General features: G+C 38.4%; 1 protein-coding gene across 1 annotated transcript in view; it reads right to left on the bottom strand.

Moving 5' to 3' along the window:
- The window catches only part of LOC122794923 (probable ATP-dependent RNA helicase DDX60), a 2,818,219-nt gene that overhangs the window by 2,616,720 nt on the left and 189,101 nt on the right, over positions 1 to 12,398 (bottom strand). The window contains exon 3 of the mRNA XM_044063516.1: positions 9,647 to 9,836. Within this exon, the coding sequence (XP_043919451.1) occupies positions 9,647 to 9,836 (190 nt within the window). The remainder of the gene's footprint in view (positions 1 to 9,646; positions 9,837 to 12,398) is intronic.

Raw genomic sequence — 12,398 nt, 5'->3', positions numbered from 1 at the left:
CAGGGTCTATCTGGAAAAGAGTCTCAGAAACCCTGATTTTGTGGGCCTCCTCTGCCTCTAGGGCTACTTCTACCATTAGAACTACCTTCTATGCCTCTGAAAGAGTTGTCTCTGCATGGATCGTGGAAAGGTCCCTGAGATTTGTGAAACCACATTTTCTTACCACATCTCTGATTTCTAGACAATGTACATTGAGGGGTAGAAAATATGATTCCAGTGGCAGAAAGAGTCTTTCCTTCTTATTTACTGTGAGTAAGCATTTCTTTCACAGATGAACCAAACAAAGGTGGAGCATTGATGAAAGATGTCTTAACAGCCTCCGCAAAGCCACATAGTCACATCCAGGCATGTCTCCTTATGGCAATGCTTAAACCGGCCACCCATGAGGTGCCTTCAGCTGTGGAGAGATCAACCTCATGGACACAATGGAAGTTAATAAAAGAGTGGCCAGCTGAGAAGACAATCTTTTGAGATCCTCTGCAGACATGGACTCAGAGAGAGAATTCGACAGTTCTTTGGTCAAATCTCTCTGCAGTCTTGTAAAATGTGCCAGATAGCTAAAAAAACACAAAGTAAATGTCGCTGAGACAAAGACTTGCTTTCTGAATCTATCCAGCACCCTAGACTCTTTGTTTGCAGGTGGACAGATGAGCTCTGTTCTGCTAGCTCTTTTTTAGTGGCCACCACAATCATACCATCTACTGAGACTCCTTTGCTCCAGTGGTATTTATCTTTAGGGGGAGCTAGTAATTTGCCAGGTCAGCATAGTATAGGCTCAGTGGAATCTATCTCTTTCCATGACTGGTGCAAAACTAAATTAATGAGATCATCCACTGGGGGGGGGGGGTGTCACCCACAACATAGATGGGCCAGAATCTCTGGAGAAGGATTACTGGTAGATCAACCACCTTTCTGTCTCAGGATCTCTAACACGTCTCCAAAGGAGACATCATCAGGTGGTGATCTGGGGGACCCTTTTCCTTCCTCGAATTCAGTATCTTCAGTGAGAGATTCCAGCAATTTATCTATGTGCTTCGTCTTGCATGTCCTCTTCCTATGGACCTCCTCGGGGTGATGATCAGGGGAGGTATCAGAAAAGGGGGGGAGTTCCTTTACAGGGGACTGACTGGAAGGTAGCTGAAACTGGCTGTCCCTGTGGAATACGCCTGATGGACTCACAGCTCTGAGCCAAAGAGGGAGCAGGAAGTGGATCCGAGGGATGGGAGACCATATTTCTAGAAAGAGAAATAGCCCTTTCCACAACCTTGAAGGGAGATGGCTCCAAAGAAGCCATGGTCAGCCACACCATAGTCGTGACCTCCAGTATGGGTAGATTACAACTTCAACTGCATCCGTGCTTGAAGGAGGAAACCGGACCTGAGCTGTACAGCATCGAGGCTCCAATGGGCAGGAATGACTCTGATAACAATGGAATTGATCCTGGCCCCACAGATATGATGCTGCTTCACCTCCAGGACCAGTTTTGATCCAAAGGAATAGGAGTGGAACTGGTCAGGGATGTTGTTGGAGTTAAGGAAATGATTCCCTTCAGATCTGACTCTGGACCTCCCAGAGCTGTCGGATCATGGGGCTCTGAAACTGAAGGACAGATCAGAGAAGGAGATAGTACTATGTGAGTAGTAGTCTGAAGACATACGGATATAATAGGGGACAGAGCCGAAATGCCCCCATGTAGATCTGAGCTCTGAGGAACTTTTGCATCATCTTATCCACATCCGCTTCAGAAAGACTTCTGGAGGACTTGGAGGATTTGGTAGACTGGGGCCTAGAGTGCTTTTTGGGAGTTTGCATAAAGGAGGAATGGAGCCTAGGGGTCAATGGATCCAAAATGAACTTTGAGGCGTGAACTCTTAGAGTATATGCCTTACTAAGTTTCAGATATGAGGGTTTGTGATCCGAAACCTGAGCTGTGAGGCTTGTTAAAATAATGACCGGATATGAAGTTTTAGGATCTGAAGATTTCGGAACCAAAGTACAATACCTTCAGGTCCAAGGATGTTGTAGCTGATATTTTTGCAACTTTCAAAGGCGATTCCAAGGAAGTCCTGGGAGACTTAGACAGGGAGTACACTTTCTATGCTCCGAAGGAGTTTTAAAAGTTTTACTGGGGGTGTAAGCCCCTGAAGAAGAAACAGTTGAAGGACGAAGTAGACACTTCAAAATAAGTTTGCTGCATCTATCTGCTAATGCTCTTGTGTTAAAAGCAGCACATACAGAGCAGTTGGTGTATAGATGAGCTGCTCCAAGACAATATACACACTCATTGTGGACATCCCAGTTAGAGATTTTTGTGCCCACAAGAAGTGCATTTTTTTAAATCCTATTAGCTTGTCAGTCAAAAAAAGAAAAAAGTAAAAGAATAACATTTTTTTTAGAAATATTTTTTTTTTCAAAGAAAGAAGAATAAATTACCAGCAATGACAATAAAGAATTACCCTGTAACTGAAAGCAGAAAGGACAGAATGTATAGAAAGAATATTACCAACTGTTGTTAAAAAAGAATATATTATAATAAAATATAGTAACTACTCTGACAAAGAAGAAGATCCTGAGAATATACTATAATAAAATACAGTAACTACTCTGACATCAATCCTAAATATTAATTAAAATGTAATATAAATTATATATATAAATATTAAAGATAAGGGCTACAAAAATGTAAAGAAGAGAAAAAATATATTAGTGCAATATCTTTTTGTGACAATATATGGTGCTGTTTCCTCACATTTTGTATTGGTAAAGAAAGGAATTATTTTAACATTGCATTTGTAAGCACTTTATTTCTTAAAAGATTAGAATTTATATTACATTTTAATTAATATTTAGGATTGATGTTTTAAAGTATTTATGGAATAAAATTCATTATGATGTTTTTTAAAAATTTTAAAGTTAGTATTTATTAGCTGAATCCACAAGAATAGAATGTAATGTAGTGATGAATATTTATGAGCCCATGTAGGGAATGATTTGTGTATTTGAAATGAAATTAAGGGATTTCATTGGTTTAATATTTTAAAAGCAGTATAAATGCAATTAAGACAATTGATTCATCTGATGAAGTCTGAATTGTGTGGAAGAAAACGCATGGTTGTATTCAAGGCGTTCATGTGGTTGTTACTTTGTGCTGAATAAAGTGTAGATATTATCCAGTTCGTGCCTGCAGTCTCCATTATCACAACATTTCTTCTGATTTTATTAGTGATTTTCGAGTGTTTCCACTTGGTTTGTTTTAATAATTATAAGAACACTTTAAGGAAAACGCAGTTACCTGGAATACAGAAGGAATTAAATAACTCTTCCCCCTCTTCTACTATACCTCTGCTCTCCTCTACTCTGTTACCAACTATCACTCTGTCATCACCCACCTCAACTTCTACCTATGTCTCTCTTAACTCTTTTTTACTACACATTTCATTTATATCTCAAAGTTAAGTCAAACTTGTGGTATTTACCCTTTATTTAACAATATCTGCATTGACTAGAGTACAATTACTATAAGAAGCCTTACCACTGTATACATAGTTACTATCATTTGTCCCTCTCTAACATAGATGAGAAGCAGGCAGGGTATTTTGTTTGGATGCTTTAATATATAAAAACACATCAGGATGGATAGCAGCATCATAAAATATAAACAAACTGGCTAACAGACAGACCTTATATATATATATATATATATATATATATATATATATATATATATATACATGCTTACATCACAACAGCTTACTAAAAAATGGTAGTCAGACTTGCACGAACTCAGTATTTATACACTTGGGCAAGCCCTTGGAAAGCTTCTTAAAGGTATATACACACACATTGATCTACATACTCCCTCTTAAAAAGATTGCCCTTTGAAAAAACAATATTAAGAGTTAGACATGTATTACTATCGACTTTAGAAACAAAATACAATGTTCATGTCCAAGTTACCGTGTATCTGTTATATGGTTTAGAGATAAGACCAAATCTCATAACATAACAGTCTGGACTAAATTTAGCAACATGGACAGTCTTCGGTGAACAGCTGTATCAGAAACTTCTGGATTCATCACTAGAATGGGAAAATTCTCTGGAACTTCTTCTGGAATTGGAACACCAGACAACTCACTCTGAGATAAAGAGTTTTTCTCACAGGCTATGTGGTGTGGCATAGGCTTGGACACCAGTATTAAATGTTTCCGATTCCATCTAAACTCTGCTCCTTGTGATTCCACAATGTATGATCTTAGCTCTGAGCAAATATTTTTCATGACACCAATCCGATCATAACCTTTGGACATTTCATCCTTACCAATTCTCCTTCTTGTAATGGACTGAGTGGTTTGCTGGTCTTATCATAGTATGACTTCAGGGACAGGCGTTTCTTCAACAGACTGGTTTTCACTGACCTGTTTTTCTTAACACATGGAACTAACAATTGACTACTGATTGGTAATGTGGTTCTGGTTTGTCTCGACAAAGCTCTCTGAGCAGGTGAACCAAGATGTTTATCAAGAGGAACAATACTGATATTCAAGAAATTCAGGAAACATCACTATTATCTTGTTTTGACTTCTCTAGTAACTGTTTTGCAGTTTGAACTGCATGTTCTGCCAAACCATTTGACTGTGGGTACTCAGGGTTACTAGTGACATGAGTAAAGTCCCACTGTTCAGCAAATCTTTTTAACTGTTGGCTTGAAAACTGCATGCCACTGTCAGAAATAACTTTGTGTGGACTACCATGTAGTGCAAAATGAAGCTTCTTCTTAGTAATGACAATATTGGACGCTAGGTTAGGAAGTAGGCCAATCTCAAACCAGCTGGAATAAGAGTCTACTAACATCAAATAATGTTGACCATTCCACCCGATAATGCATTTATTTTTATTTAACATTTAACAGTGCACAATACTTCATTCTTTGCCTTTAAATTTGCTACATTGACTGTTTCATGAAGCAGTGACATACTATCAACATAAAGAGTAGAGTTGCAGCTCTCTAATTGATCAACTTGTTCCTTAAAATGTTCCCTTTTAATAAAAGAATGTGGGCCTTCTGATTTACAAAACCTTTTGAAATGATTCCATTTATTTCATCTTACCAAAAGCTAAACATTTTTCCCTTTAAGATTCATGATTTCCACCACAATTATGACAGTTGGCAATGAAACTGGGTGGGGGCCAATGCTTTGAATTTGCTGATGCTTCATTGACACTGTGCAAACTCTGGAATTTGCTGGAAAGCTTTGGGGTTTACCAGTCAGTGCTGCAAGGACTACAGTTGCTGCCATGTGCTTGGGCCTGTTTCTTTTAACCAGGTGCTGCATACTATCAACATGAGCTTTATCACTGTGCCTTCTAGAGCTATTCTCATTTGTAAACATATTTGTGTTCTTTTCTGTTAGCTCGTATATCTGACAAATCTCAATGGCCTTATTCAAAGTTAATTCATTGTCACGAAGCAAAATCTTTCTCACAGCATCATCTTTAATACCACATAAAAGTCTGTCTTTTATCAACTCATCCCTTAAATCACCAAATCTGCATGCTTTAGCTTTGTTTCTCATGCCTTTCCATTATAAAATTTGTCTAGGGGTTACACATTTCTCTAAATTTACATTTTTAAGCACTCAGGGTCCTCCCTTGACTCAGCTGATACAACAATATGACAGTTTTACCCCTCTCCTGTACAGATATCAGGTGCATATACAAATGAACATTCCCTTTCTATGGCTTCTGAGCCAGCTAAACTAAGCAGAATAAATGCCGTTGTATGTTCATCTTTATCAGAAAATGCAGCCTGTATGAAAATGTTGTACTCTTGCTCAAACACTCTCCAGTTCTCTGCAATATTACTGTCAAACACAAGTGCACTAGGTTTCCGAAATCCGTCTAGCATGTCCACAAAGTATGTACAAACACACTGAAAATATGGCCCTTGTAATTATGTACGAGAAAACTGTTCTGTGAGCTTGTAATAACATTCAAATGCACAATGCACTCTTCGAAATACTCTACTTTGCAAAATATGTTCTGTAATACTGTACTTTGCAAAATATGCTCTGTAAAGCTATATTCTGCAAAATAACTTTACTGTAATACTGCACAAACTTGAGCACTTTATACACTTCTGATAACTCAGATATCTTTAATCAATACGAAAAATATGTGCTTAGTGATAATGCGGTCATTTCCTCTTATTTTATTTGTTTTATGCAATTCGGACTTCATTTCAAACATGTTCCATAGTAATTCAAATATTTTTATCAATATTGGACATGTCAGTTTATGCTAATATCGTTTAGAGCATTCTGTATGCCTCACTTCATATTTTATGAATAAGAAATAGTGCTGAGCAAGTTTAATATCTGAAATTCGTTTCTGACCTGTTTTGTGAAGTATGCACAATGTACGGATGAGTCACTCCTGTATATTCCTCCAGTTCAAACTGGGTGCCCCTCAAACTCAAACTGAAGAATTTGGATTCCATCCTGGCCTCAAGTCATTTTAGACATGCCGCTTCTGACACCATGTTGCTCGTCCCTCTCTAACATAGATGACAAGCAGACAGGGAATTTTGTTTAGATGCTTTAATACATAAAACACATCAGGATGGATAGCAGCATCATAAAATATAAACAAACTGGTTAACAGACAGACCTTAAATACATACATGCTTATATCTCAATAGCTTACTACAAAATGGCAGTCAGACTTGTATGTGCTCAGTATTTATACACTTGTGCAAGCCCTTGGATAGATTCTTAAAGATATATACACACATTGATCTGCAGTTACTAGCTTATCTATTTTGACATAGTAATATTTAGTTTAATTGTATTCTGCTTGGCATTGCTGATATTATATAACTTAAAATATTTTGATTGTACTGAATGTACTGTAGCTTTTCTCTCATGGCCTTCAGTAAAAAAGGGCCTTTCTGCCCAGCCAGACATTCCCTGTCAACAAATATAAAATAAATAAAATATTTAAAGCTGTCGTAAATGGAGTACTGCATATTGTAAATGAAATAGAAATGTTGTCATTAAATGACAGAGGAAGCAATTTGTACAATAATACACTGCATTTCAGAACAATTAATACAAAACAAGCTCAAACAGATGCCAAAAATATGTAAGTTGGTAGGAATTGTAAATATATATATGTTCTAATGCACAATAGTAAAGAATAAAATCCTGGTGGAAACTGTATGCATAATGTGTGACCATGATAATAGTGTTCTTGTGATATTTACTTCCACGCTGTTGACAGGGTTAGTCTCACTGAGCTTGTAGCCCATTTTTAGGCTACTAGCACCTAATAATTATTTTTTATTGTTAGTATTGTAAGTAAGCTCATTTTTAAGAATGTTAAGATTTTTAAGAATAAAGGTGATGTGCAAAGCTGTAGTAACTACAGAGGGATTAAATTGATCAGTCACAGCAAGTTATGGGAAAGAGTAGTGGAAGCTAGGTTAAGAAGGGACATGATAATTAGTGATCAGCAGTTTGGTTTCATGCCAGGAAAGAGCACTACAGATGCGATGTTTGCTCTGAGAGTGTTGATGGAGAAGTACAGAGAAAGTCAGAAGGAGGTGCATTATGTTTTTGTAGACTTAGAGAAAGCATATGACAGGGTGCCTAGAGAGGAGCTGTGGTATTGTATGAGGAAGTCGGGAGTGTCAGAGAAGTATGTAAGAGTGGTACAGGATATATACGAGGGTAGTGTGACAGCAGTGAGGTCTGCGGTGGGAGTGACGTATGCGTTTAAGGTGGAGGTGGGATTACATCAAGGATCAGGTCTGAGCCCTTTATCTGTAATGGTGATGGACAGGTTGACAGACAAGATCAGACAGGAGTCTCCGTGGACTATGATGTCTGCAGATGACATTGTGATCTGTAGTGAGAGTAGGGAACAGGAGGAGGAGACCCTGGAGAGATGGAGATATGCTCTAGAGAGAAGAGGAATGAAGGTCAGCAGGACTTAGACAGAATATATGTGTATGACTGAGAGGGAGGATAGATGAATGGTGAGGATGCAAGGAGTAGAGGTGGTGAAGGTGGATGAGTTTAAATACTTGGGCTCAATAGTTCAAAGTAATGGTGAGTGTGGAAGAGAGGTGAAGAAGAGAGTACAGGCAGGATGGACTGGGTGGAGAAGAGTGTCAGGAGTGATTTATGACAAATGAATACCAGCAAAAGTGAAAGGGGAGGTCTACAAGAGGGTAGTGAGACCAGCTGTGTTATATGAGTTGGAGACAGTGGCATTCACAAAATGGCAGGAGTTAGAGATGGATGTGGCAGAGTTAAAGATGTTATGATTTGCACTGGGTGTGACGAGGGTGGACAGGATTAGGAATAATTATATTAGAGGGTCAGCCCAGGTTGGAAGGTTTGGAGACAAAGCCAAAGAGGCAAGATTACGTTGGTTTGTACATGCGCTGAGGAGGGATGCTGAGTATATTGGGAAAAAGTTGTTAAGGATGAAGCTACCAGGTAACAGGAAAAGAGGAAGGCCTAACATAAGGTTTATGGATGTGATGAGAGAGGACTTGCAGGAGGTTGATGTGACAGAGCAAGATGCAGAGGACAGGAAGAAATGGAAACAGATGATCAGCTGTGGCAACCCCTAACAGGAACAGTCAAAAGAAGATGATGACTGTAAGCAAGCTCATGTTGCAAACCAATAATCTCATGAGTAAATAGAGCTGTTTCAAAAAAAAAAAAAAAAAAGACCTACACTGTAAAAAGTATTCATCTATGCTCATCACACTAGTAAGCCATTTAGGTAAACTGTTTACTACACCGCCAAGAAAAAGACAACCCCTAACCCTTGCCACAACCCCTTGCAATGCAGTGAGTTTGGAAAACATCAAGGACTAGCAAAACTGCTGCGTGTTTGAAGTGTTTCAAAGGGTCTTGCCTATCACAGAAAAGTCAAATGAAACATTTAGAAGGTGCTGAGTGTTTTTAGAATTTCAATAATACATTCTAGGAAGGAATACACATGCAGGAATGCAAACAGATCTGTCAAGGAAAGCACGACTTAAACTGTACCACAACACATGCACCTTTGAGTGGCTTCCTTGAAGCATAGTCAGTAGTAGTCACAGCATCAGCCGTACTCAAAAATGCTAAATTAGCAGCCTACTCCACATTAAAGTCTACATTCGGTAGAGATTAGTGCTGCCAGGGCCTTGTGAATTGCTATTAATTCCTAAAGGTGCTGAGCATGATTCCAGTTAAAGCAATATACAGAAATTCAAATTAACTGTACTTAAAATGCAGTAAACTAGAAATGTTCTTAAAAGTAATACACTATGTGCAACAGTTGAAATTTGTTTACACATTTCAACTCTCTGCCTTATTCTGAATGGATATTTCTGTAAATTACTGTTACAAAATGCATAAAAAGTAGCAGAAATGCAATATTTGTTTTGTAGGCATTCAGCAGCACTTCAGGACTGAAATTGCCACGATACTAGATTAATGCTAGTGTCACTCCGTCATTTCAGTTTGATAATTCAGTGCTAAACTTAATCAAAATGATATATCACAGCAATATATTTTTCACAAAATAAGGGAGAGATATTTTCAAAATGATTAGTAAAATCAAAAATGCATGTGCCACTGAAATTTACCTGGAAGAATACGATCACAAATGTTGCTCCTCTGTTTATCAAATCTATGAGATAACATTCGACTAAGTAAAAAAAGTGAAGCATTTGTCCTGTATGCAATGTCTTTATTTCTAAGTACTCCATTATTAAGGAGTCTCCATCAATCACAAATAATTCGGACTCAACAAAGTCGTTGAGTAAACTGGCATATCTGCAAAACATAAAGTTATAAACATATTAAACAAAGTATGAGATGCCTTTATGAACATCTGACTCTAATTAAATATAGAGTTAACTGAGATTTCAAGTAACATTTTTCAGTAAAATACATGATCTCACATTCATGTTTAAAGCATGCTTTATCCAGTTTAGGTTGGTGGGTAGTCTGTCTAACAAGAAAGGTAAGTGATTATGCTGGATGGGAAACACACCTACACAAACCAAAGGGCAATTTAGTGATTACCAGTTCACCTAACTAGATGTCTTTTAGATGTGGTAGTAAAACAGAGCAAAGCACAAGGACACACGTAGGACATAACAACCTAACCAAAATAAATGTTTTACAAAGGGCAGAATGTGCTAGAATGTTTTACACACAATTTACATGTCACCATAATAAACAGACAAATCACATGCAAAATCAATGCCACTCAGCATTTTTTGAGTGGTAATGACCCAAAGTTTTAGTTACTTGCATAGTACAAGCGGTTATGAAAAAGCTATTATTCTTTAAAAAGGAATCTGCAACAATACATTAGAACTGTAACAAGAATACATGAGACCATTTATAAGTTACTACTGGCTTCAACATTTGGAAAAATATTTGAATGTCCTGCATCATGGTAACTGAGCTGATATGACACGAGGACGTTTCTGTGAATTAATAAAATGATGTGGTAACCTTAAAAGAGAAAAGTATTAGATGTGCTCCTAATAAATGAAATAGCAGTGCAGCTAATAACTAGCAATTTCATTTGTACGAGCATTCTGTATTAAGGAATCCAGCTTCATCACCATACATATTGATGATGAAGGGGTTTGCAGCTTTTTCCTTTCTTGACACAGCTTAGACAAGTGACGTCTTGAAAAAGTCCCACTGGTGAGGAAGATGGTTGGTGAGCCGAAGTGCAAAAGACTGCATCTAGTTAATATGTCAATAAGAACTGCATAATGATGTGGTTTGTGGCCAGGCTTAATCATGTATCCAATTTTATTTTAATTTACTTTATCATTACTTTTGTGTTATTCTCCATAAAGAAGCGGCGCAGATACTAAATGGTTTTACAGTCCTGCTGCTACCCTCCTTATCATGCTCCTCACTGCTGCCACTAGTCTGTGCTACTGTACTTTTAACATTTACAGTGGGTCGCACTTACTTACACCAGCTGGATTATATCCTCACTGCTGCCACTAGTCTGTGCTACTATACTTTTAGCATTTACAGTGGGTCGCACTTACTTACACCAGCTGGATTATATCCTCACTGCTGCCACTAGTCTGTGCTACTGCACTTTTAGCATTTACAGTGGGTCACACTTATTTACACCAGCTGGATTATATCCTCACTGCTGCCACTAGTCTGTGCTACTGTACTTTTAGCATTTACAGTGGGTCGCACTTACTTACACCAGCTGGATTATATCCTCACTGCTGCCACTAGTATGTGCTACTGTACTTTTAACATTTACAGTGGGTCACACTTATTTACACCAGCTGGATTATATCCTCACTGCTGCCACTAGTCTGTGCTACTGCACTTTTAGCATTTACAGTGGGTCACACTTACTACACCAGCTGGATTATATCCTCACTGCTGCCACTAGTCTGTGCTACTGTACTTTTAGCATTTACAGTGGGTCGCACTTACTTACACCAGCTGGATTATATCCTCACTGCTGCCACTAGTCTGTGCTACTGTACTTTTAGCATTTACAGTGGGTCGCACTTACTTACACCAGCTGGATTATATCCTCACTGCTGCCACTAGTCTGTGCTACTGTACTTTTAGCATTTACAGTGGGTGGCACTTACTTACACCAGCTGGATTATATCCTCACTGCTGCCACTAGTCTGTGCTACTGTACTTTTAACATTTACAGTGGGTCGCACTTACTTACACCAGCTGGATTATAACTCCTGCTCCTATCTGCTAAATTCATTATGTGCATCTATGACTTCTGCTTACACTTCCTCTTTTGGAAAATGGTCACTGCTACTGATTTTCCTTACTTGTTACTGCTACTACTGTAGACTTCACTGTCTTCCTGAGAGAACTTACCAGAAAAAGATGAGATTTAATTCATTTAATCTGACTGCTCAATTAAACTTAGTAATTTTTACTTTATCCTATACTGCTATACAGTACGCAGTTACAAGTGAAATACAGATGCGCAGCATTTTGAAAGCAGATTTTATTTAGCTAGGTCATTAACTTACTTGTTAACATTTTGTTGAGTGGGTTGTTCCTATTGCCTATTACCCATTTTTTAGGGGGACTCTAAACACTAAATTATTATATTTAATACAGAGCCGTGGTGGTACAGCGGTAACGTTGTTGCCTCACAGCAAGAGGTTCTCCTGTTTGATTCTCAGCTGAAGTGCTTTTTGTGTGGAGTCTGCATGTCCTCACCGCGGTTGAGTGGCCTCCGAAAGACATGCGTGAATGGGTGTGCCTTCGCTGAAGGTTGGGCGTCGGGTTGGCAACTCGGCACCATAAAAATCGACTGCCAATCATTAGCAGACTGGAGTTCCGCTGTGGCGACCCCTAACCGGG

Source organism: Protopterus annectens, chromosome 2.part1, assembly GCF_019279795.1.
Source record: "Protopterus annectens isolate FY-2018-M chromosome 2.part1, PAN1.0, whole genome shotgun sequence".
Taxonomy (NCBI): domain Eukaryota; kingdom Metazoa; phylum Chordata; order Ceratodontiformes; family Protopteridae; genus Protopterus; species Protopterus annectens.
Note: the sequence above shows the minus strand (reverse complement) of the source record. Positions and strands in the feature narration are given on the sequence as shown.